Raw genomic sequence first — 27,520 nt, forward strand, 5'->3', positions numbered from 1 at the left:
ATGTAGGTTATATGTATTTCTTATTATTTTCTATAAATTCTTATTTTGATATCCTTACCTATTAACCTCTTATCCCTTATAAATTATTACTTTTCTTGCTCTTAAATAGATATTTTTCAGTTACTTAAGTCTATGCGAGATGATTATACTATATCCATATAAACGTATAAATATTTGTGTATGTGTATATGTGCACATATATAAATGAGTGTGTATCTGTACATGTCTTTATTTTTTTCTGATACATTGCTTACAATTAATTTATAGATAGCATGTTTATCTTTCCAGTTATTCAATAAGAAAATGCCCTGAGTAGTCTTTATAGAAACCACCTAATAAGTAATTAATTAAGTACATAAATGAATATTAAACTGATTCTATGTACTGCATCACTACTTGATATCCTGTTGGTTATTTTGATTTTATATATATATATATATATATATATATATATATATATATATATACACATATATATACACACATATACATATATATATACATACATCCCATGCAGTACCATGTAAAAGCACCTGTGTGGCACCACACAAAAGCACCTGTGCAGTGCCACATAAAAGCATCTATGCAGCACCACAAAAGTACCTGTGCAGCCCCACGTAAATGCGCCCAAGCAGTGCCATGTAAAATCACCTAGCATACTCTGTAAAGTGGTTGGCATTAGTAAGGGCATCCAAGCGTAGAAACCTTGCCAAATCAGACTGGAGTCTGATGCAGCTCCCCAGCTCTGGTCAAATCGTCAACCCATGCCAGTATGGACAATAGACATTAAATGATGATGATAATTAGAAGGCTGTTTGTTAAGACTGGTCAGAAAGTACTTTATTAACATTTGATGGATATTTGTCCTCATCTTGTTTGTTGTTAACACAAGATGAGGACAAATATCCATCAAATGTAAATAATGTACATAATTCCTCATCTCTTAAATATAGAACTGTGTGGTCAGAAGGTGATCATTAGTTTCACACCTATGGTCACTCTTTGACTGGCCATCACAAACAACCTTCTAAATATATTACTGCTATGTTTTAAAGTCTCCATTTTTGGGGGGGGGGGGATATACGAACTACTGAAGATATATTCATTCATTCGGTTTTCATTGTGCTTTGTGGCACTTGAGGTGACAGCAAGATCTTCCCACCTTCTAACACTGAAAGCATCCTTAACAGCTTGTTCCATAGTTGACCCTCTGCTTTTTAGATCTTTTATTGTTCTGCATCACATTTCCTTTGGTTGGCCATGTCTTCTTTTACCTTGTGGAACCCATTGCAAAGCGATCCTGGCAACAGACTCAACCCAACCATTTCCATCTCCTTGCTTCAACAGTTTCTCTTATTGGTTTCATGTTAGCCTTGGTATGTAGTTGGCTATTTGAGATCATATTTAGCTAGTAAACTTTCAAAATTTATATACACACATGCATACATACAAACACTTTTTCCTTGGTTAGTCTGGAGTGTCCATACTATTGTCTCATGAGGCATGTTCATTGAAGCAATTTTGAAATATTTCAAGAATGTTCTACGTACCTTCTGTACATTTCCCATGTTCACTGCAGTCATTTTCACATTTAACAGTTTGACACTGATCACCTGACCAGAAACCTGAACAGTTACAACGACCAAAGACACACTGACCATGTCCATTACAGTCAGTGGGATCACAAAGAGGTTCATGTACACACAGTATTGTTGACACCTCACGAGGACATCGAAACTTCTTATCACTACTAAATAAAAAGAAATAAAAAAAAATAAACAACATAAAAACCAAACAGAAAAAGAAAAGCAATTTTCACTCAAAATACATGTCATATAACATTGTAGGTTAATATTTACTGTTTCTCGTTATGATTTTAGATAATTGTTGGCAACAAAGGGATTCTTTGTCTTTGCCAAAACTAAATGATAGGAAACCTAATGCTGCATCTTTCACCTTTTAGTTATTTTTAGTCACTGGACTGTAGTCATGCTGGGGAACCATCTTGAAGGGCTTAGTTGAATAAATCAACTTTAGCACCTATTTTTTTAAAGTTGGGTACTTATTCTATTGGAACCTTTTGTTGAACTGTTAAGTTATGGGCACATAAACAAACCAACACACACAAATATATTCATATACATACACATTTACACACATACATACATAATGAAACTGAGTCCTGGAAATGCTGTATATTCCACCCACATCATCATCATCATCATCATCGTTTAACGTCCGCTTTCCATGCTGGCATGGGTTGGACGATTTGACTGGGGACTGGCACTGGCAAACCAGATGGCTACACCAGACTCCAATCTGATCTGGCAGAGTTTCTACAGCTGGATGCCCTTCCTAACGCCAACCACTCCGAGAGTGTAGCGGGTGCTTTTATGTGCCACCGGTACGAAGGCCAGTCAGGTGGTACTGGCAACGACCACGCTCAAAATGGTGTATTTTACGTGCCACCAGCATGCACGATCTCGCTCGAATGTCTTTTTTACACGTTCCACCAGCACAAGTGCCAGGAAGGCGACGCTGGGCACAGGTGCCATCACGATCACACACACCACCTCAATGAACCAAACTACATCTCTTCATGCACTATATTTGTCTCTTCTTCATGCTTCTCTTGTAGCTCAACACTGCTTCGTTATCTTTCTCTCCTGTCCTCTCTACTGCTAAATGAATCATTGCTATCTTGCTGCTCCTCTACATACCTGTGTTAACTACTCACTGCATTGCCCTTCTCCTCCCCTCTGCTCCCTTACACTCTTATAAACTCTCTGCTCACTCTCCCTGTCCAATCTTCTGTATCATTTCACTGACATTCACCTTCTTGTACCTTGAGGATGTGGTAGATTTGGTAGATGGAAACTGAAAGAAGCCTGCCATGTGTATGTGTGTGTGTGCATGTGTGTATGTGTTGTGTACACTTGTGTAGACATGTGAAGGTTGTAAATGAACATCATTGTCATATTAGCAAGGAAGTTTGTTTCTGTGAAAAACCTGTCTGGCTACGGAGAAATATTACTTTGCTTGGAAACAAGCGAGGGTTAGTGACAAGAAGGTTATCTGGCTGTTGAAAATTTGCTTCAACAAATTCCATTTGGTCCATGCAGGCATGGTAAAATGGACATTAAACGACAATGATGATGCATAGTTGTCTCTTCAGTAAATTATGAAATACAAGGACATATATTTTTTTTAATTGTGTAGCATTTTTAATTTCAAAACTGAGACTAGGGTTACATCAAAGTTTTTCACTTACCACATATCTGATGGGTTGTTGACCAAAGTTCCATTCATTACAAGTGTAACTGAGCCACCACCATCTAAATTGATAGCATTGACTGCACCAAGGTCTTTCATGAGGTCAGCCAATTCATACAAATTGATGCTGTAAACACAGATGAGAAAATGTGTAAACTAGTAACAATAATAATAATATGAAATCAATCAAATATCAATAATGATACCAAAACAACAATGTTTTTTTAATACCAAAACTGGCATTTTTATAAAAGGTGTTTTTGAATAGTTGAAATATAAGCATTAATTTTCATTCCCAAAACTGATAATATTTTGACCATCTAATAACAACCCCAGCAACTATCTAATAATTCCTCAACAACAATCTTCTCCAATAACTATCTAGCAACACTTCTAATCTAACAACTCAAACAACACCTCTAGCATCTATTTAACAACTCCTCCAAAAGCTACACAGCAGTGAACTAATATATAATGAGTTATAATTTAGGTACAAAGCCAGCAGATTTGAGGGTAGCAAGTAAGTCAGTCATCTGTCCTTCCGTACTTGATTGACACTTTATTTTATGGACCCCAACAAAGATGAAAGATAAAGCTAACCTCAGTAGAATTTGAATTTAAGGTATAAATAACCAGAATATATATTGCAAGGCGTCTTTTTTCCTAGTCCTCTAAAGATTCTGCTAATCCATTTCCCTTAATAAACATATTATACTAAAACTCACTACAATAAAATAACTCCTCCAACCACTATCAATTTTACAGTTATTTTTAAGAGTTGTTACATGACTCAGAGTATGTAACTTGGTTACTGTTTTTCATCCAGTTTGATTCTCTACTATTTTCTCTTGCTTGATTAAATAGACACAAAATAGTATAAATGAGACAAAGGAACAAGAAATCAACTTTTGATTAATTAAGACAATGACCTGATTTTGATATTCAACTGATATATTTTGATTTCATTTACACATTTAATATCCTTGAGAAAAGCATGAACATCACATGTTTCTCTAAAAATATAGTTTTTTTTTTTACCTAATCAAGAAATTACCATAACAAATATGTAAGAAACAAAAGATTTTCTAATTACCCATGTTTGCCTGTTTCTCCATCTACTTGCACCATAATAACCCTGCCTTCTTTATCATGGCCAACAGCATTACGTGCAGATATCACAGATACAAATCTTTGAATATTACCTAATATATATATACATATATAAATAAAATGAAGAGAATTTGATTAAAAGAGAAGTGAAACAAAATATAAATATTCAGTTTAAAAGGCAAAGTAAAACTATGTTTTAATTTTGCTTTTAGCTTGATCAATATAGTACAAATGGTATATCTTAAAGCACACCGGAAAGAGTGAGGGCATGTCATTGATGAAGTCATGAATGGCAATTAAAAGACTTTGACAAACAACTGATTGTTATACCAGTATATTAAGCAATTAATCATCATCATCATCATTGTTTAATGTCCACTTTCCATGCTAGCATGGGTTGAACGATTTGACACCAGGCTCTAATTTGATCTGGCAGAGTTTCTACAGCTAGATGCCCTTCCTAACGCCAACCACTCCGAGTGTAGTTGGTGCTTTTATGTGCCACCGGCACGAAGGCCAGTCAGGCAGTACTGGCAACAGCCACGCTCAAATGGTGTTTTTTATGTGCCACCTGCACAGGCGCCAATCATTCAATCAATTAGTTAGCTGGCTAAATGATTAACCAATTGACTATCAATAAAGAAGTGGTATTAAACCAGTGTATGTGTTTATTATTATTAACATAATGACCCTCCCAAGATGCAAAAAAAAAAAAAAGGATTTGTTTTGATACACAATTTCATGTCAAAAACCTTGCAAATCAAATCCAAATATGAAGTTAAATTCATACAGACAGAGTAAAAATTCAAGAAAGTTCCAGTAGTGGTTCAAGCAGCTACTAAAATCTTTTACATAAAACTCTTATACAGGTACACAATCCTTTATCTGGAAATCTAAAATCCGGAAAGCCCCCAAAACTGAACTTTTTTGTGGAGGGTAGAGCATGTCATAACAGGGGTTGTTTGGTGTGCAAACAGCTGGCCACAGTGACCCAACTCACTCAGGTATGACATGGCAATACTTGGCAGGCTGGCCGCTATTTACTGCCAAGTGTCAGTTGTGGCCCAGCACTTGTAGAGAGAAAACGTCCATTTGCTGTTTGCTGTCTTCATGTTGTTTCTTGTGACTTTGTTTATAATTTACCCTGAAAATGTCAAAAAGAACTGCAGATACCCCAATGGATAACAGTGAGAAAAAGAAAAGGAAACATTTAGCATTATCAATAACGCAGAAAGCGGAATTACTACAGAAACTTAATTGTGGTGTGTCTGTGCGGCAGCTCACTGAAGAATATGGTGTTAGAACTAGCACTGTGTATGACTTAAAGAAATAGAAAGACAATTTACTGAAATTTAATAGCGAGAGTGATCACAAATTGATGAAAAAAAAAAAAGGATAACACTACATAGGGCAAAAAAATGAAGAACTTGACCATGCTAGAATGGATTCGACAATGAAGAAGGAAACGTATGCCACTGAATGGTTTGTTGGTCATGAAACAAGCTAGAATATATCATAAAGAATTGAACATTGAAGGAGAGTGTGAATATTCAGAAGGTTGGCTGCAGAAATTTAAGAAGCATCATGGTGTAAAATATCTGAAAATCTGTGGTGAAAAAGCTTCTGCTGGTTATGAAGCTGCAGAAAAATTACATAGACGGATTTGCCAAGACTGTATCTGATGAAAACCTTTCTCCTGAACAGCTTTGTACTGGTGCTACATTCCAAGAAAAGCCTTAATGGTAGATGAAACAGCACCAGAAGGTTTTAAGGATGCTAAGGAAAGGTCAACTGTTCTTGGATGTGTTAATGCAGCAGGCACACACAAGGTTAAGTTGGCAGTCATTGGAAAAAGCCAATGTCTGAAGTGTCTGAAAGGCATAGTTAATTTACCTGTGCATTATTATGCAAACAAGAAAGCATGGGTAACCCGAGGAATATTTTCTGATTGGTTCAATAATTACTTTGTACAAGTAGTACAAGCTTATTGCAAGTAAGCCGGACTGGAAGAAAACAAATTATTTTGTTCCTGGACAAATGCTTTGCACATCTCGCTGCTGAATTTCTTGTGTAAAGTAATGTTTTGGCTTTCACTTGCCTCCCAATGTGATATCTGTTTTACAGCTTTGTGACTAAGAAATTTTATGCTCCATGAAGAGCAACTGTCAAAATTATTTTTATGAGCGGTGTGCTTGATGCAGTCCATAAAAGAATAAGGATGCAAGACTACCTGAAAGAGTTCACTGTTAAGGATGCCATTTACTCAGTTGCAAATGCTTAGAATGATGTTAAATCAACAGAAACAATTCCTGACACAGAATTTGGCCAATAACAATGTTTGATGAAAACGACCCAAAAGATAACAAGTTCGGAGGATTTCGTGACACTAATGAGAAGATGGTATCAAAACTTGTAACTTATGCTAAAAGTTTATCGTGCAGAATTGTAAGTGATCAAGAAGACATTGAAGAAATGCAAAATATTGACAACGATGCACCTGTTGTGCATTCTTTGAGTGATGGGGAAATTGCTGAAATGGTGTTAAATATGGATAAGAATGAAGATCATAATGATGATGACACAGAGCACACAGGTGAAAAAATTCATACAGACGATGTGGTGAAAATTTGTGATCAGTTAAATGGCTGGCCTTGAACAACGTGCATTTATCAGTGAGCAACAGATTATAGGAGTTTACTCGATTAAAGAGACATTGCTTAGACAGAAACCTATGCTAATGAGACAGATGACACTTGAAATTTTTGAAAATGCCATCCTTTGTAATGCTACTTCATCCCGTTCCTGGCCTATCATCAGAGGTTTGCCAGCAACCTGATGATGACATTGGTAACACTGACGGACCCTGTTCTACAACTTAACTGCAGCTACATATTTAGCTTAGTTTGAACTAATTTATGGATCTAGCATATGAATAAATTGTAATACCATTTGTAGTCTTTCTTTATTCAAATTAGTGCGAATACTTATGTGTCTCTCTGCAGAAATATTATGGTAATGTGTATACTGGTACTTGTGGATCTTGTATTTTTGTTTTAAATTATCCCAAAATATGTATTTAGGTATTTGTGATCTTAATTATCTCACTATTTCATTTACCAGCATATTACTCTACAAATATTTATTTTTCCTTCTGATTGTGAGAACATATACATGTGCTTTTGTTACCATAGTAGGACATCTGTTCTGACGTCTAGTTTACAATCTGGGGGAGGCAGCTTTTGTTCTGAAATCTAGAAGAATAGGAAATTCAGAACACAACTGTCCACAAGGGTTCCAGATAAAGGCTTGTGTACCTGTAATTCTACTGTCTTTTGGGTGAAGGTGCTGATCCAATAGTAAAATGCGAGAACATGAGCTACATTTGTGTATTGTTGGGAGAAAAGATATCTTTTTGGAAGAACTCTAAAGTCAGGACAATAAAAATGTAGAAACAGTATTTGTAAACTAAAATTGAACGTGTTCCTATGTCTAACAGGAAAACTTAGCAAATTAAAATTTCTGGTGCAATTCTCCAAATCTTTTTTTCTTACATTCATGGTATCTACAATTACGATACTAACATCAATTAAACCTCTGACAGTTCTCATAAGTAGATCTATGTTGTGATAAGAATCTTATACTAAGACTCTTAAATTAACTACAGTAATCTTGAGCACGCTTATTCCTACAGAATCTCACACACCTAGTTTAATACAAACTAAACTAAAACAAAACAATCAAAATTTTTACTGATAGGGTTCGCAAATACTGTAATGTTTGCTTTAAGATTTGTTAGTAAATTAGTCTGAATTATTATTGTTCTTCCCTTGTCTTAATCCCTCTATCTCTGTTCTGAAGGTGACTGGGATTCAAAATCATTGGCATTAAAATGTACATTACTGTTAAATATTCATGAATTTTGAAGAGTGACCTGCTGAACACTACTAATGATTACTAGTTGATAAACTACCAACTCCTAGATGCAGCAAATAAAAGCAGTTACCAACCACATTTAAATATTGGTTTCACATTTTGGCACAAGCCCAGCAATTCCGGGGAGTAGGCAAGCTGATTATATCAACACAAGTGATCAATTGATGCCTTATTTTATTGACCCTGAAAGGATGAAAGGCAAAATTGACCATCATAGCATTTGAACTCAGAATGTATAGCCAGAAGAAATGCTACTAAGAATTTTCTCCAATGCGGTAATTATTCTGCACACTCGCCACCTTTAAAAATTGCTTTAAAATTTTGTCACAAGGTCAGCAATTTTGGGGAAAGAGCCAAGTCGATTACATTGGCCACAGTGTTCAACTGGTACTTATTTTATCAACCTTGAAAGGATAAAAGTCAAAGTTAACCTCAGTGGAATTTGAACTCAGAACGTAAAGATGAGCAAAATGCCACTAAAGCATTTCACCTGGCATGCTAACGATTCTGCCAGTTCACCACCTTATAAACCACACTTAAATATCATTAACAAGACAACTTTGTGAATGACAAGTAATTCTAACAGACAACTAATTTCCAGTCAAATAATTTAAGTTTAATAGTAAACAGTATCATCAGCAGAGATTCTGATTAATAACTACAATGTTATCAATAAAGTAACGGCAGTGTTAAAAAATAAATACTCTCCTTTTTTTATCATCGGTAAAGAACACATTTTATCCCAAGGGTAAGGAGAACAATTGTTTTTTATTATTTCCTTCAATTAAAATCAGTGGGCACAGCCTGTATAGATCATCTATGACTGGAGGATTGATAGGTTGATGTTAAGCTTGAACTTATGCAAGTTGACTTTTTGGTGAAGATATGGACAGGTCGGGAGTTGCAAAGGTTTATAGTCTTCTAAAGGAAATATTGGATAGTAACTGAATAGAGCATTTTATTATAGATGAAATACATTAGAAATATTGAGAGGAAGAGAAGCAAATACATAAGCAAGGTTTAGGTGGAGGTGATACTCTTGAGTTCTAATGGCATTGATAGAGAACCAAAAGGAAGAGATAATGTTGGTGGATTAATGACTGGCCCCATTAATGAGTTTGGTTAGGCAGATGACCTTCATTTCTATTTATTTATTTTCATGTGGGGTAATTTCAGCCTCAAGATAGACAGCAGTCTGTTGGCTGGATGAAGCAACCATAACTGTCTTTTTTCTCTTTATATGGTGACTTAATTTATCTTTATGAGCATACATTCATTGTCAGTTGTTATAACAACTGACAATGAATGTCAGGACTATAATGTTAGACTATTATACAATTTTGTTTAAAATAGAATTATTTATTGATAAATCCACACCCATTTCAACAAGACAGCAGTAGTATCAACAAGATTTGTGGTTTGAAGTTCCAGAACTTACCACTTTCTTGTGATTCAGAACATTCTAGTTTTGCACTTTCATCAACATACACATTTCCATCTCTAATAAGCCAGATAACACCACCAACAAGTTGAATAAAGTCTTTGGCAACAATATCTATTTCAGATAAATACCTGAAGAAGTAAAGCATATTAGAAAATTAAGAAACAGACATTTATAAACAGTGAATAGCTTTTGAAATACACTGTCAAATGCAGTACAATCAGTGTCAAAAATGACTTTAATGAGAACATATTTTCAAAAAGTAGAGTTAAGAATAACTAAATCAATTAGTAAATGGATGCACTGCTAACCTGCTAACCCACATGATACTGAATTCAATCCCTGTAGCTGTGCCTTTATTTTTTATTTCAAAATCAAGTGGTTAGTTATAAAATTTAGTATTTCCCTAAGGCTTGCTTGAATGCTCATTTCACTTGCTGCTAGACTTGTCCATACATCTATCTATTCGTCCAAACTTTCAAAGTCTATTGCTTTCACCATTTGGTTTTAAATACTAAATTCACTCCCTGATCTTACTGGAGTTCTTTCCTTTGGTTGTTTCCTTAAGGAATTAAACATCTTTTACAGTGGTATAAAATTCTAACCACACAGTTCTAATACCAGTACATAATATTCTAACATCCTACAATCACAACCATTGTACCTAATATTGTAACCTAATACCCTCAACCTACTGTCATAATTCATACATCACAGTAGACTAAGATGCTAACTTAACAGCTATAGTACCTCATAGAAAAGTGGTTGCTCCTCATACATGATACTGCAAGCCAAGACATCTTTAGTTACAAAACCTCTAGTTACAAAAACAATCACTATCTAAATGATTCTGACAAAAAAAATTTTAATCAATTAGAAAATTGGAATACAGTGAGAATGAATTTGATCTTTACTGGTATGGCAACAAACTCCAGACATATTTTTGGTTTTATTAGACCTTATCAGGAAAACATTGTTTTAACTGCATGTCTAATATGACTAGAGAAGTATACAAAATGTTTGAGATTTAAAACAGAATGGATATTTTCCCCTAGACACTTTTTAAAGCTATTACAGCGTTCTGAGTCCATTCCTCCAAATTTTATATACTCCTTAGGCATGTAAGCTTTGCAGTAAGTTAAACTATGTTTTGCTGAGGTGGTTCAATAAAACTGAAATATGTCTAAAGCTGCCATTATACTGTTAAAGACTAGACTTGCCCCATACTGCACTCTACATCATACAATAGGGTAGAATGATAACTATGAAGCTCATAGTTACTACATACACTAGTTAGCTCTCCAATATTACAGATATTTTCCTTACCCAAAATATAACATTCCATCTTTTGTAATACCAAAGTGAACATTCTGAATACCTCCTGAATCTTTAACAAGATGAGCATTACTCACAACATTACCTGTAAATATAAAATATAGAATGATTAAATATATGCTTTGATGCTTCATGTATCAAATATATGCATGTGTTTGGGCAGTTATACAAAACAAACAAGGAAAGACATAAAAATGTGAGAGTCAAGTGAGACTTGAAATTATCTTTTCTTGGTGTCTTAATATAATTATTCCTTTATTTCAAGCCTGCTAAAAAAATTTTTAAACACATGTTTTCCGAAAAGAAGACAGCTATTATGAAGGAGATAATCATTTCTTTATATTTGAAATTAAGGAATTATGAAGAAAAAAAGATAATTCATTTTTTTTCTTTACTTATTATGTTCTTACAGTTTCTAATTGGTGGTAATCATGTAAAGCACTATTTCATTCGTTTTAGAAACTGTCAGCATGATATAACCTATGAATTGTTAATTAAACATTTTATGAAGAGAGACATTTCATTAAAGATGAAAATAATAGCAACCTGGAGGAATTTCGTAATTTTTTCAAAATTTTTTTTCTTTTATAGAATGCTAATAATTAAGGAACTGAGACAAATGAGAGAATGTTTTTAGTGTTTATATAGAAAATAGCTGTTTCAAGGGGAATTCTATAGAAGCCAATAATTTCAGTTTAACTTACAACAACTCTATGAATTATTTTGCAATATAGTCTTTGCAGTGTGTACAACTATTTCAAATTGTTATTTCTTAATAGAAATCCATCATGTATGAAGTCAAATGGGCACCTATACATAAATAGATGGACCTAGACCTTTATGAACAATTTAAAATGGATTCTTGTGAAATCACAGGAAAATTTTTTATTTTTTATTAATTACATTAGTGCTCTTGTATTCACATTAAATTAAAAGTTCTTATGACAGTGTCTCAGCTTTTATATGGAACAATCAAAAACAAAATCTGGTAAAATAAGTCAAAACAGAATTTTCTCTAATCAGTTTCAGAGCTACACATAATAAATATCAAAGCATTAATGTCATAAGCTTATGGTTTTTCCATCTACTTTTTCCATGGTGTTATGGGTTTCATGAGATTTTTGGCGGCAGTATGCAGACATGAACTCTTACTTGTTTTCAAGTAACTTACTTTATGTTTTCAGATGTTTAACTGCTGTTAGATGATTTTGTTTACAAGAGGCATAAACAATGCCTTCATTGACAAAATGGTGTCAATGTGAAAAAATATGGAGACGCTCACACACATACCTATATATACTCTGTGTGTGTGTGTGTGTGTGTGTGTGTGTGTGTGTGTGTGCATGCGTGCATGTATATCTCATCATCATCATAATTTTAATGTCCACTTTTCCATGTATACGAGGGTTGGGATGGAATTTATTGTGGCAGATTTTTCTATGGCTAGATACTCTTCCTGTCACCAACTTTCACCTGTATTCAAGTAAGGTAATATTCCTTCATGGCCAGATATGTTTTCATGGAAGATTGGAAACAAAGGACACTGCTTGTATGATGCAAAGTCAAAACAAGGAAATGCTAACATATACACACATGCACAAACATATACATATATATAAATATGAATATACTTGATAGGATTTTTAGTTTCCACCTATCAAACTCACTCATAAGGCTTTGGTTGGCCTGAGACCTATAGTGCCACTTACACATACACACAGACACAGAACAGTCTTCCTTACAGTTTCACTCACAGCACTGGTTATCCCGAGGATATAGAAGGTACTTGTCTAAGGTGTATCACAGAAGGAACAAACCTAAAGTCATATAATTGCAAAGTTAACTTCTAAATCACATGCTCAAGCCTGCACCTTAGGCATAATCTTTTATCTTTTACTTGTTTCAGTCATTAGATGGCAACCATGCTGGGGTACAGGCATCAGCAAAAGAAACACATCAAGTTCTCACATTGTTATTTCCTTTTGTCACTTCGTATATCTGTTCAAATGCCCACCCAACTATATTAAAAAAATAAAATTACATTTACAGTCCAATAAGGTAACTGATTGCTGTTTGTAGGAAAGTCAAATGTACTTTATATGCAACATGAATGGAAAATAAATGTTGGATAAAAGTGTGGCATTAGCTGATGGTTGCAGAGAATGAAAATTTGACACAACTATGAACACTAGATGCTATGTTAATGACTGGAAATAAAATCTGTCATCAAGTTAATTATATATTTATGTACCTATGTACTTGTTATTTATGAGATTAAGTTACATTTCAATTTGTCATGTGGGAGATGACAAATCTAAGTGCTTTTCGTATTATAGACAATATCACTTTGACAGCGAAAAAATAAAGATAAGAGTTAAAATAACATGAAGAGCTATTTTCAACTGAAAAAAAAAACATTTTTGAAATGTGAAACAATAAAATACTAAACTGTTTACCTGAGAAAAAAAAATTACAACAACAAAAACGTCCTGTATTACCTACACATTCCCCTGTATGTGTGTTGAAGAAACCTGCATTGGTCGCAGCTAAACAGTTCATACGTTTAGCACTCTCTAACACTGTTGCTCTTACTGAAGAATTTTTGTTATTGCAGCTGTTAGGTTCCAGAGGTTCTAAAACACTGAGTGTCTGCCAGGGATAGTTAATGAGCTGGTAGTGAATTGTGATATGACGCTCACTGAACATATCACCATACTTTTTAATCATGTACTTTGATATAACCAAAGGTGGTGGAATGTCTGTTGGATCACTACCATTGCTCTTGTAAGCAGCATGTATGGAATAAGTCATGTCTCCATATTTGGCTTGTTGGCAGCTGCGAACATACCTGTTGCTATGTCGTGGTCCGTGATGGCCGTGGTACGGCAAAAGTAAGTCCATGCCATTGACATCCAATCTACAGGGAAATAAATCATACAAATAAAAATTGATTTCTAATACTGACACAACACCACACATTTATAAGGAAGATGTATAGCATATAGTGTATTATTGTACTTAATATATTGATTACAGAGAAATGAAGTGCAAAACCAAGAATTAAATGAAAAAGGGAGATAGAAATTTTCTTATTTATTTGAATTAAAATACTTATGTTTTATTTATAGAATATTCTTAACCCTTTTGATACCAACCCACGTAAAACTACACCTGGTTCTATGATGCAAATTTCTTGTTTTAAAGTAACTTAAGTCAAAATCTTCCAGCAAAGGTTCATGTTATGTTCCAAATATCAGATTACTAATGGTTTAAATGTTGACACAAGGCCAGCAATTTCGGGAGAGGGAGTAAGTCGATTACATCAACCCCAATGCTCAGCTGGTACTTACTTTATCAACCTTGAAAGGAGGGATCACAGGTTCAAATCTCAGACCAGGCGATGTGTGTGTTTATGAGTGAAACACCTAAGCTCTGGCAGAAGGTGATGGTGAACTTCTGCTGATTCTTTTGCCACAACCTTCTCTCACTCTTTCCTCCTGCATCTAGCAGCTCACCTGTGATGGACTGGTGTCCCATCCAGGTGGGGAACCTATACACCAATGAAACTGGGAAACTGGCCCTTATGAGCCAGGTATGGCACGAGAAGGAACAATCAACAACAACATGTATATAAAAGCAAAATATAAACTAGAACCTCATTACACTCAAATGAAAGATTTAGATAGGGACAAAACAACAGAAAAGGTTAAAAATACAGGAATTTCAAACCATCATCATTTACTGTCCATGATTCATACAGCCATGTGTTGAATGATTTGACAGGACCAAACAAGCCCAAAGACTGCATTGTGCTCCAGTGTCTGCTTAGAATGGTTTCTACAGCTAGATGCCCTTCTTAATGCTAACCACTTTACATTGTGTACTGTGCTGTTTTTTTTCTGTAGCACCAGCATTAGTAAGATTCTCATACAGCTTGCAAGACTAAGAACTCTGGGGTAGTCAGCTTTATGCAAGGAGATAAGGGGTCAAATTATGAGAGAAGAGACCAGGGCAGAAAGGGTTTATTGCTGTGGAGGAGCTACATCATTGGTCACATTTTAGAAGAGAGGGTGGGATTGATCAGGGTGGAACTGGAAAGAAATAAAAAGAATGGTAATGAGATGTCAGGATAAACCCTCAAGGTATGAATGAGGTGAGTAGAAATGAGTGGGGACAGAAGAACTGGAAGTATGGGTGGAGAGTGCATGGGTTATATGTTGGCTGAATGATAATTAGGGGAGGTAGGTGACAACTGTATAGATTAAGTAGGATTGAGGGATGGATGTAGTGCAAAGTGAAAAAGGTGTAGGGTAATCAGTGATGCATATGAGCTGGAAGAAGGTAGGGAAGAGTAGGAGATGACTGACAGTAAAGAAAAATGTGGGCAGTGGTGAAGAGCACCAGAATAGTAATGACAATACAGTAGACAGAGGAAGGATGAGAGAGACAGATGGTGTGTGGTTGCGTAGGTTATAAGAGTGTGTGTGTGTGTGTATGTGTGTGGAGAGGAAACAGGAATGTTGATGTATAGTAAAGACAGAGGAAAAAATGAAAGGAAAACCATTCTGAGGTCAATACTCTGCAAGATTGCAAAAAGTAGAAGTAAGGTCTACTTGGTCAGTACTGGTCTCAATAGGTCTGCTCAAACAAGGGTGACTTGATTGGGGAGACCTTTGATGAAATGGCTCAAAAGCTCAAGACTAAATAGCAGAAATGGAATGTCTGAATTTAGTTGGACAAAATCAATACTTAGGGATAACAAAAAAACAAACAACAACCCTACCCATCAAAAACCAAAACAAAAAAACAAGAGGCTACCATTAAGTAGTAGAGTAGATAAAGATGACGCTGATGATATTATAATGCTTTGATTTAGGAGGCACTAGCTAGTAGTTTTGAGATGATGAGGTTAGTCAGTACCATCAACCCAAGTACATGACTGGTACCTTATCATATCAACTCTGGAGGGATAAAAAGGCAATTTCGTTGATGAGCTCCAGTATATTACTGGTACTTCTATGAAATTAGAAACCAAGAGGAAAAAAAATGTTAATTTTGATATGGATGTGATGCAGAAAAGGGCTACACTGGGAGATAAACATTACCAAGCTGAAGTTGGTACCACAAAGTTTTTGTTCTAATGATTTACGACCTTAGTTATATGCATTCAGTATTTATTATTGGTTAGAAACCATGTTTGTCTATAAACATATGTGCTGCTGTAGAATTGAAATGACAGTAAAATGTGTAAATGGTAATGGTAATCAATAATAAAGCGGAACAGATGTTTATTAGCTTATATTTTCAAACAACTGCTTTCAGTAGAGAGTCATCCGAGAAAATCTATAGCTAAATGTAGTCTAACAACAAAGCATTACCTATTTTTTATATTGTCAATTTTTTTGTGTGAAACATCAATAGTCAAAATTCTCAGGTAACGATGATATTTTGTAAACCTAATTCAGAATGCAGTGTTGCATTTAAAATGATATGTTAAGCATAGGGGTCAGTGAAATGGCATTTCATGTTCTGATTTGTGTTGTGTCAATTGAAGAAAAAAAATCAATGACTGTCATATCAACAAAAATTTATATGCATAAAAGATATAGAAATAATTTTTTTATTCTCAAACACGCGATAATGCTAATAAAATAGCGTGATCAGGATGAATTATCCGTACATTGCAGAAAAATATGTTACCGGCTAGCCATGAAACTCAAACTCACATCCCTGTGATAATGTGTCAAATGCTTTACCATTAAGCTAAACTGCCCAGTAACAAATTCTTCTGCAATTTTAGAACTTATAGATTTAGCTTCATAAGATGCTAATGTTAAATTCAACTTATGATGAAAGTAAACAAACAAAGTTTGTTTTAAAAGCGTTGAGATGTATTGAAAGATACAGAAATAAAAAAAATTATTTCTGTATCTTTCAATACATCTCAACGCTTCTAAAACAAACTTTGTTGTTGCCTTTCATTGTAAGTTTTATATGCATAAACTTTTGTTGAGAGTGCCAAAACTTTCCCAGGTGAAGAGGGCACCCCACAATGTAGTTTAGTTGTTAACAACTTCAGGATCAGGGCTAAATGGAATCACCACTGAGATGCTTGAAATATCTGGTGGAGTAGGATATAGCCTAGTCACCCGTATAGTTAATCAGGTTGTCCACGAGAAAGTCATATCCAATAATTGATGTAGTAGCATTATAGTCAATTGCTAAAAAGGCAAAGGTGATGCCGTAGACAGAAATAATTACAGATGTATCAAACTGTTGGATCAGGTGATGAAAGTTACAGAGAAGGTCATAACCCAACCAGTTAGGAAGAAAGTTAGTGTAGATGAAATGCAGTTCAGATTTGTGCCAGACAGGAGCACGACTGATGCTATATTCCTGGTTAGGCAACTGCAGGAGAAATAGTTCTATATTTAAGAGATGAAGAATTAGGTACATTTACATTATTTACATTTGACAGATATTTGTCCTCATCTTGTTTGCTGGTAACACGTTTCGGCTGATATACCCTCCAGCCTTCATCAGTTGTCTTGGGAAAATTTCGAACCTGGGTTCTCATTCCTAAGGTATTTTTCGATATTATTGTTATTATTATTATTATTATTATTATTATTATTATTATTCAGGTTACTGCCTGGAATCAAACTCGGAATCTTGGGGTTAGTAGCCCATGCTCTTAACTACTACGTCATATGGCGTAGTAGTTAAGAGCATGGGCTACTAACTCCAAGATTCTGAGTTTGATTCCAGGCAGTGAACTGAATAATAATAATAATATCGAAAAATACCTTAGGAATGAGAATCCAGGTTTGAAATTTCTTCAAGACACCTGATAAAGGCTGGAGGGTATATCAGCTGAAATGTGTTAACAACAAACAAGATGAGGACAAATATCCATCAAATGTAAATAATGTAAATAATGCAGGAGAAATATGTAGCCAAAAATAAACCCTTGTACCTGGCTTTTGTCGACATGGAGAAAGCCTTTGACAGAGACGCTGCTCCCTTATCTGGTAGTCGATGTGGAAGCTAGGGATAGATGAGTGGTTGGTGAGAGTTGTACAAGCCATGTACAGGGATACTGTCAGTAAGTTAGCAATGAGTATAGTGATGAATTTATGGTACAAGTAGAAGTTCACCAAGGATCAGTCCTCAGCCCCTATTGTTCATCATAGTCCTCCAGGCAATAACAGGAATTTAAGGTGAGCCGCCCCTGGGAGGTCCATTATGCTGATGACCTTGTTCTTATCACTATCAGAACTTGAAAAGAAATTTCAGACATATGGAAGCAAGGTCTAGAATCAAAGGGCCTTAGAGTTTATCTAGCAAAAACTAGTTGATATAACCCTTGAGCTTTACTGAATACTTTGCTTTAACAATAATACAATAAACCTAAAGATAATTTGTTCAATGCACAAGATAGATACTTGTGTGAGGAAAAGACTTGGGATAAACCACATTGGTATATGTTTCATCAACCCTATAAGTGGCTGATCAACAAATAAATCTAGCAAAAACCAAAATCTTTGTAAATAGGAGAGCAGACAAATCACAAATCCCTTTAGGGAGACAGCCTTGCTTGATCATAGTGTAAGCTATGGACATGTAAAAGTGCAGCAATATCAGAGAAAGGTTAACAGGGAAAATAGTTTTTGTGTGTGGAAGGTGCACAGGTACAATTAACACTAAAAATGTACAGAAAATAGACTCCATCAAATGCCAGGTGAAATCTAGAAGTAGTTGATAACTTCCATTACCTAGGTGACCAAGTCAGTAGCGGGGGTGCATGTTCTGAGAGTGTAGCTGCTAGAATAAGAATTGGCTGGGCAAAGTTCAGAGAGCTCATACCTCGGCTGGTAACAAAAGGCCTTTCTCTCAGAGTGAAAAGCAGACTGTATGATGCCTGTGTGTGAACAGCCATGCTACATGGCAGTGAAACATGGGCTGTGACTGCCGAGGAAATGCGCAGGCTTGTAAGAAATGAAGTTAGTATGCTTCACTGGATGTGTAATGTCAGTGTGCATGCATGACAAAGTGTAAGTGTCTTGAGACAAAAGTTGGGCATAAGTGGCATCAGATGTAGTGTGCAAGAGAGACAACTGCACTGGTATGGTCATGCGATGCATATAGACAAGGATAGCGGTGTGAAGAAGTGCCATACTCTAATGGTGGAGCAAACCTGTGGAGGAGGTAGACTCAGGAAGACATGGGAATGAGGTAGCATCCATGCTGGTGGTATGTAAAAAGCACCCACTACACTCTTGGAGTGATTGGCATTAGTAAGGGCAACCAGCTGTAGAAACCATGCCAAATCAGATTGGAACCTGGTGCAGCTCTCCAGCTTACCAGTTTTCAGTCAACCCGTCCAACCTATGTCAGCATGGAAAGCAGACATTAGATGATGATGATGACAGACATCAATTTTCAATTGAAGTAGCATTAATCATAAGGTGGAATCTTATTTCTATACTTATCATTAGAGTTAGCATGAAAAAAAAAACATGAAAAAACAACAATGTGATACTTATTAGTGTTGTCATGATGATGATCATGATGGTTACCATCATTTAATATACACTTTATCTTACTTGATTGGTTCAGACAGAATTTGTTGAGGCAGATTTTTCTGTCACTGGATGCCCTTTCTATCACCAATCTTCACTTGTTTCCAAGTAAAGTAATGTTTCTCCATGGCCAGTCATATTCACAAAAGACTAGTAAGAGAGAATACCACTTGTATGACAGTGATGCTCATTTCCAAACTATCACATATACACATATATCTATGTGTGAGAATTATGGGCTTCTTTCAGTTTCCATCTACCAAATCCACTCACAAAGCTTTTGTTGGCCCAAGGCTATAGTTGAAGACACTTGGCCAAGATGTCACACAGTGGGACTGAACTCAAAACCATGTGTTTGGGAAGCAAACTTCTTAACCACATAGCCATGTGGTCAAGAAGTTCACTCCTTAAACAGACAGCTTTGGGTTCAGTCCCACTGTGCAGCACCTTTGACAGATGTGTTTCAGTTACAAGTGAATTTGGTTGATGGAAACTCCATGAATCCTGTCTCACACACACGTGTGTGTGTGTGAGACAGGATTCATGGAGTTTCCATCAACCAAATTCACTTGTAACTGAAACACATCTGTGTATGTATGCATGTTTACATTGCGTGTACTTCTCTTGAAAAAGTACTGAGCTGCATGTAATGAAATTTGCTGGAATTTCCTTGTCAACAAATCATCCACTGCTTTTGTACTTTTAACCCTTTAGCATTCAGATTATTCTATCAAATGTAATACTTATTTATTCACATTGATTTGAATTAGTCATGCATTACCTTGTAGCTTTGAGGTTTCAATAATGTTACTGTTTATTTTTAGAAAAACATTGTAGAGTAGGTGTGAGAGGCTGGATCTGACCAGTTTGAAGATAAAACAGGTAGATTATTTTGGTCAGATATGGCTGGTTTAAACGCTAAAGGTTAAAGACAAGTAGAATACGATACCCTGTACTTGAAAAACAGGTAAGGGTCAGCAACTGGAAGGACACATGTTTATAAAACATTGCCTCAATAATATATATTTGCTTAATCTATGCTAGAAAAAAATGGACATAAAAATGAATGAAAAAGAGACAGGGCAGGAAAGGTTCGAAGAAGTCATAGGATGTAAAGGATATTCCAGGTATGCTGTGGAAGGAGAGAAGTTGAAAGTAAGAGATTTATCAATGATCAGCATTGAGAAGATCAAATGTGCAAAATGTACAAATCATGATTTCATTGGGAAAAAGTATGTATATGGAATGATAGTAGCACACTTGCCCTCACTGACATCAAGAACAAAGAAACATAAAAATATTACTATGAGAAGTTGCTGAATGGGAAAAATGTGTGGGAGAGACACAGAGCATGGGAACACATTAAGTTGATAGATTTTGTCTGCCATGAAGAATGTCCTATTATTGTTGCTTGGCAAGAAAGTGAAGACAATTTTTCTGTCTTACAGCAAAATAACTGTTGGTTAACCCTAGGTCAATGCTGAAGAAAAATCACCATGATCTAAGGCATTCCAATTACAATCATCCACTTGTTTTTTTTTTCCAAGACAATATTCTCATTTTTTTTAAGGTGGTTGATGAGGAAACCACAGTCTCTCATTGGCTGTTGTTGTTGTTGTTGTTGTTTGGGTTCAGGTTAGCCATGAACAGATCTATAATCAAAAGCATTCAAGCTCTGACCATCCTGTCAGGCTTCCACACATATCCTGTTATTCAGATTTCAGCTTTAAATGACTTGAAGTTATGATAGATGTTTACTCCAGGGAGTGAGATGATTGATTGGGTGTGGCTGTTTAGACACTGAGGATCTAGCACAACTGACTGGACATTCAACTTGTTTTGGTGACAAGTGCTTTTTGGCAAAAGAGGCAAAAAGCCTCTCTACACACACACACTATCTCTCTCTCTCATGTACAGAAATATACATAGAGAGGGAGAGAGAGAGAGAGAGAGAAGGAGAGGGACATTACACATGCATACAAACATAATTAGAAATAGTAATGATAATGATAGACAAATTATCAGCCCCAATGTTGAGAATTCAAATGCTGCTGAGTTGAACTTTGTTAATCATCTTTTCAAGGTCAATAAAGTAAGTATTTATAATTAAACTGGAATCACTTTAATTGACACTACTTCATCATCATCGTCATTTAACATTCGCCTTCCATGCTGGCATGGGTGGGACGTGTCTCTTACAGATTTCAGACTTTGAACAGAATAGCTGTAGATTTATAGTTGATGAAACATGTACCAATGTGGTTTATTCTAAGTCTTGCCTCACACAAATATCTGTCTTGTGCATTGAACAAATAAATCTTTAGGTTTATTGTATTATTGTTAAAGCAAAGTATTCAGTAAAGCTCAAGGGTTATATCAACTTAAGTTGTTTAGCCCCAGGTCGGCCTTAACTGAGCAGGTCTATAATCAAAGGTGTTCCAGCGATAACCTTTATTTTATTCAGACAGTGCATTCAGTGTCACATTATTCAGTACAACCAAACCCAATGAAAAACTTGAATGAAATATATTCAAGTGACGACAGAAATGCTATAGGCATGACTTGATTGTAGATGTAATAGTTATATACACACAAGGTTTAAACCCAGGCGAGCGATGATCAAGCAAATCTATGATGAGATACATTACAGTTGTGACCATCCCATCTCCTTGTTTGAGCAGGGAACTGAGTACGACCACCATGTACTTTTCTAAGCCAGTAAAGGGTGATTTTCTGGAATTTGGTTGCTATTGTTAGCAGATCAATCAACCACGGAGAGAATTCTTTGTTGACTCCTCCAGGTATACAATAGAGCATTGGCTACATACAACGATTACTTAGCTGACTGGATATCTGTTGAATGTTTGTGTTATACAACGATAATCGATATTTCTGTTTTTATACGCTTATTTAAACAAAGAAAGTCAATAATTAGGTTTTATGACAAGTGCGCTGAAGTCAAAAACACTGAGAAGGCTCTACGTACATTGTGTCTTCTTTTATAATTCATTTCACAGCTATGATTTTTAAGGAATAACTTTGTGAAATTTTCTTTTAAATCGTAAGACTTTGACAGAGGACAACTTTGTTCGTGTTTCGAGGGACGCTGTATGGCTACTTATCAAATATGTTATTCAGCCCCAGGGCAGCACCGATCAAAAGTATTCAAGACATAACAATCCCGTCTATTTTGAGGATTACATCTGTCAAGGTGTCCTTCCATTTTTAAGAGAGCAGAGAGTGATATTGCTTCTATTTCTAGCAGGCGATTATTGAATATGCACATCGACTATTTGCCCACACACGTTAAAGAGAAACAACAGAAAGGAAAATAAAAGTACCAAGCATCGTATAAACGACGATCAAGGGAAGGACAATATAAAGCATTATTAATCAAGTCTAACACAAATTACTTAATAAATAAAGTGAATCATCAATTTCCCAAGTTGTACGATCCAGGAAAATCAATGTTTTTAAGAACTAAAATACTTTAGGAAAAAAACGCATGAAAAATATATATCCTGCATATTTTGGACAAAAGATATTCTATATCTGTTAATTATTTAATATACAAATTAAAAAGAAAATTTCATCACTTATTTAGTTAGGGTCGTACCTTCGATAGAAAAAAAAAATGATGCCACGTTAATTGAAGTCCTATACACGAAAAGTCATAGAGTTTAATTAATAAGTAGTTAAAATAAACAATCCAGTAGTAAACTATAAATGTACTAATTAAATGTTAATGTTGACGGGAAGAGAATAGCCATCAAATACGAAAAGAAAAGAAAAAAACAAAAAATACATTACCCTTCTACTGTTTCGACAACACGGTGAATGGCAATGAAAATTAAAAATATTTGATACATATCTTGTGGACGTCATGGATATTTACAATGTTTACACGAATAAAAACACAGAGACTACTTGACAGGAATATCAACACATGACAATTGCCTGAATGTGCGTGCGCGCTTAAGGGTATTTATACCCGAGTTATTGGCTCGTTGGCAACATTGTTCACGTGATATAAACTCAAGAGTTATTCCCCTTCTCAAAGATTCTTCCCATTTTTTTTTAACACAAAAGGTGAACGTCTTCTATCTTGCTATATGTCCTTCTCTGCATAAAAAAAGAATACATTGACTCGAACACGTGTAACATGTGAAATTGACATATCACTTGACGTCGTGAAAATTGTTATAGATTTCAATTCACCACATCAGGTTTACATAAATTCCTAAACTTTTGGATCATACTACTCGACACTCCATGGGGGCTAATCCGTTTGCACTCTGAAATGATCAGACTTAGACATGTCAGCGTATCCTGTTCCCACTTATCACGCAAATGCGGCTGATCAACAACTTTTTTTTACAGAGAAAGAAGCTTGCTTCTCAATCATATCATCTCGGGTTCAATCCCGCTGTACAATACACTGGGCAGGTATCCTCTGCTATAGACACTAGGCTGACTAAAGTCTTGTGAATAGAAAGAAGCCGGTCCTATATATGTATACATTTATGTGTGTGTATTTGTGTTTGTTCACCCACCACCGCATGGTAATCGGTACTGGTTTTTTCACGTCCTTGTAACTGAGCGGTTCGACAAGAGGACCGGAAAGAATAAGGACCCGACTTTAAAAATAAGTACTGGGATCGATTTGCTAGACTAAAGCCTTCAAGACTGTGCTCCAGTATGGCCGCAGTCCAATGACTGAAACAAATAAAAGGTAAAAGGTAAAATATACTTTTGCGAGAGAGGTCAACAAACTACTTTCTTTTTTAAACCGAAAGATTTCTTAGTTTTAAAGCAAAATCAATACATCATCCTAGGCGGAGGCGCGGCTGTGTGGTAAGAAGCTCGCTTCCCAACCACATAGTTTCCGGTTCAGTTCACTGCATGGCACCTTGGTTAAGTGTTTTCTACTATAGCCCCGTGCCAACCAAAGCCTTGTGGATCGATTTGGTAGACGGAAACTGAAAGAAGCCCGTCGTATAAATGTATATATTTGTGTGTGTGTGTATGTGTGTATCTTTGAGCTTATCCTCCCACCACTGCTTGACAACCGGTACTGGTGTGTTTACGTTCCCGTGACTTAGCGGTTCGGCATAAGAGACTGATAGAATAAGTACTAGGCTTTAAAAAATAAATCCTGGGGTCGATGCATTTGACTAAAAATCCTTCAAGGCGGAGCCCCAGCATGACCGCAGTCTGATAACTGAAACAAGTAAAAGATATAAAACATCTACCTTTTTTCTCATTAGCTCCTTTTGCCAATGACTCACTTGCCATCACATAAACGTTACGATTAACTACAAAGTATCCTTTAAAAATTAGTGCACCGTTAAAGTAGAGTGCTTTTTGGGACATTTTTTATACTAAAATCTCATCTGCACTGTGAAAGTTTAAATTATTCAACTCTACCAATTGTTAAATCAAGATACATTTGTCTTACGTTTAATCTGTCTGAAACAGCAAATAAATAAATATATAAATAAATCTTCTTTTTTTTTTACCCGTTTCAGTCACTGGACTGCAGCTATGCTGGGCACCCTTATTTGAAGGGGTTTAGTCAACCAAACCGACCCCAATACTTATTTTAAGCCTGGTGCTTATTACATTAGTTTTTAGGTCGAACCGATAAGTTACGGAGGCATAAACAAACCAACACCAGTTGCCAAGCACGCACACATACAACAAGTTTGTTTCAGTTTGGGTCTGCCAAATACACACACAAGACTTAGGTCGGTCCAAGGCTATAGTAGAAGACACTTAGACAAGTTGCAGTGTTACTGAACTCAAGACAACATGGATGAGAAGCAAGCTTCTCAACCACATAGCTCCTCCCTTCGCCTATAAACGAATAAATTGTTTCAACATTTTTGGCACAAGGCTAGCAGTTTTAGAGGAAAAGAGTTAGTCGGTTGCTTCGATCCTAATACTTGATCGGTACTTTATTTCATCGACCCCGAAAGGCTGAGAGGCAAAGTTGATCCAGGCAGTACTGGAACTCAAGACTTAAAGATCTGGGAAAAAGGCCGCTAAGCAGTTTTGTCCGACTGTGCGAGCTCACCGCCTTAAATGAATGAATAAATAAATAAAAGCACGGCGACGTATTTCTCTTTCGCATGCCCACTTTCAATAACTATCTTATACTATTCAGAAACACAATGGTTCACTAAGAAAAGTATTATGAATATGTTAGAGTGACTTTAAAAGCCATAAAAAGAAGCCCCTTCTTCCATAATATGTAGGTGGGAATTGTGGTTTCACTGAATGCAATCTTATCAACCTCGGACAATTTTGTTTTTCTCTTCTGCTTGAATAGACACTTAAAGTCTAAGATAAGGCAGGATAATTCCAGTGCTGATGACACATATTGAAGTTGAAACACGTTTATGTATGTATTGTTTCTCAGCTACATGGTTCCAGGTTCAGTCCCACTGCGTGGCACTCTGGGCAGGTGTCTCTACCAAATCTAGTCACAAGGTTTTGGTTGGCTCGAGGGTGTTAGTCAATAACATTGATCCCTGTGCGTAACTGACAACTTATTTTATCGACCCTGAAGAGATGAAAGGCAAAGTCGATTTCAGCGAAATTTGAATTCAGAACGTAAAAACAGACGACATGCCACCAGGCATTTTGTCCGACGTGCTAACGATTCAACCAGTTCGCCACCTTGATGATGATAATGATGGCAATACTTACTTCAGTTGAGGATGAAGATAATCATTGGAGTTTGAGAGATTTGTTGATAATGATAATCATGCTAAAATCGAAGACTACTATGAAATTTAAAATAATATCAAGGGAGATAACTATAATCAAACAAAGCTTGGATCAGAGATTTTCAATCTTTTCAACTTTGTATTTACTGGAAACGAAACGATAAGTATTGGAGCATATTGTAGGAAATTGAAGGAAAAATAAATAAACAGTTTTTATTTTTAAACGCTCCCCTTGGTACCAACGCAATGCATCAGTGCGTCGTGGTGCACTGTTTGAGAACCGTTGTTTTAGACAACGATTGCGGTGGTGGGGGTTGGTGAGAGAGCAAAGGGGAGAGAGATTTATACCCCCGCCCCAAAAAACCTCCCTCAGAGACTTTCGACAAGGTATTTCAAATGGAAAAACAATTAGTTAAGCCTGTGACAGAGGATACTACCGGCGTTCTCGGCCCTCAGACCACATCCCTGCTCACCGTTATCGGGGCAGAGATGGTTATCCGCAAATGCAAGCCCCGTGAGTCAGAATAGCTACTTCAACGTATCTTCCTCGCCATCCTTCGGGCAATGGGTTTTCCATTTTATCCGCTGGTACCATGAAGCGGGCTGGCAAGCCTTTTTAGATATTACTGGTTACTTATTGCTTTATTTAACCAATTATAATTTCATAAAATTCACCTTTTTGTTCAACGGTTCTCAATTGTCCGCGGCATATCGAGTTATTTGTAAAATTGCACTACAGATATTTAAGACAAACGTTATTTAAGGGGAAATAAATTTACTAATGCAGTTTAGCAAGATTACTTCAAAAGTTCTTTCAGAAATTTTAACAAATTTTCTTTATTGATTGAGATATGATCATTAAAACAATGTAGTATCATTTTTTCAATGTGACTGCGCATGAAAGAGAAAAGTATTTGAATAGAAGAGGGTTTTCGGGTCAATTCGACGTCCCCTCCTTTTAATGATCGATGCCGACGGTTAGATCTTTCATTCATTGCATTCGAAAAACACATCAATAATTTTCAACAGGGAAGGATATTATGTATGAAAAATAGTTTTTGAAAAAACCTGAGTTGTGGACTGATTAATTCTTCCTTGTTGAAAGATCATTTAAA

At 35.9% G+C, this 27,520-nt stretch overlaps 1 protein-coding gene across 3 annotated transcripts in view; it reads right to left on the minus strand.

Annotated features, from left to right (window-relative positions):
* Positions 1 to 23,968, minus strand: part of LOC106871408 (N-acetylglucosamine-1-phosphodiester alpha-N-acetylglucosaminidase) — a 32,928-nt gene extending 8,960 nt beyond the window's left edge. Inside the window, exons 1-7 of one of the 3 annotated variants that reach the window (XM_014917831.3) lie at positions 23,485 to 23,968; positions 13,549 to 14,009; positions 11,084 to 11,177; positions 9,755 to 9,888; positions 4,367 to 4,475; positions 3,272 to 3,400; positions 1,551 to 1,750 (exon numbers count right to left, since the gene is read on the minus strand). In XM_014917831.3, the coding sequence (XP_014773317.1) occupies positions 1,551 to 1,750; positions 3,272 to 3,400; positions 4,367 to 4,475; positions 9,755 to 9,888; positions 11,084 to 11,177; positions 13,549 to 14,009; positions 23,485 to 23,543 (1,186 nt within the window). In that variant the 5' untranslated portion in view covers positions 23,544 to 23,968. Of the gene's footprint in view, positions 1 to 1,550; positions 1,751 to 3,271; positions 3,401 to 4,366; positions 4,476 to 9,754; positions 9,889 to 11,083; positions 11,178 to 13,548; positions 14,010 to 14,442; positions 16,909 to 23,484 lie in introns of those variants that run through there. The other 2 variants (XM_014917833.3, XM_052972017.2) reach the window with 2 other exon arrangements.
* Positions 23,969 to 27,520: the final 3,552 nt, after the last annotated feature.

Source organism: Octopus bimaculoides, chromosome 1 (assembly GCF_046866305.1).
Source record: "Octopus bimaculoides isolate indiv1 chromosome 1, ASM4686630v1, whole genome shotgun sequence".
NCBI classification, from domain to species: Eukaryota; Metazoa; Mollusca; class Cephalopoda; order Octopoda; family Octopodidae; genus Octopus; species Octopus bimaculoides.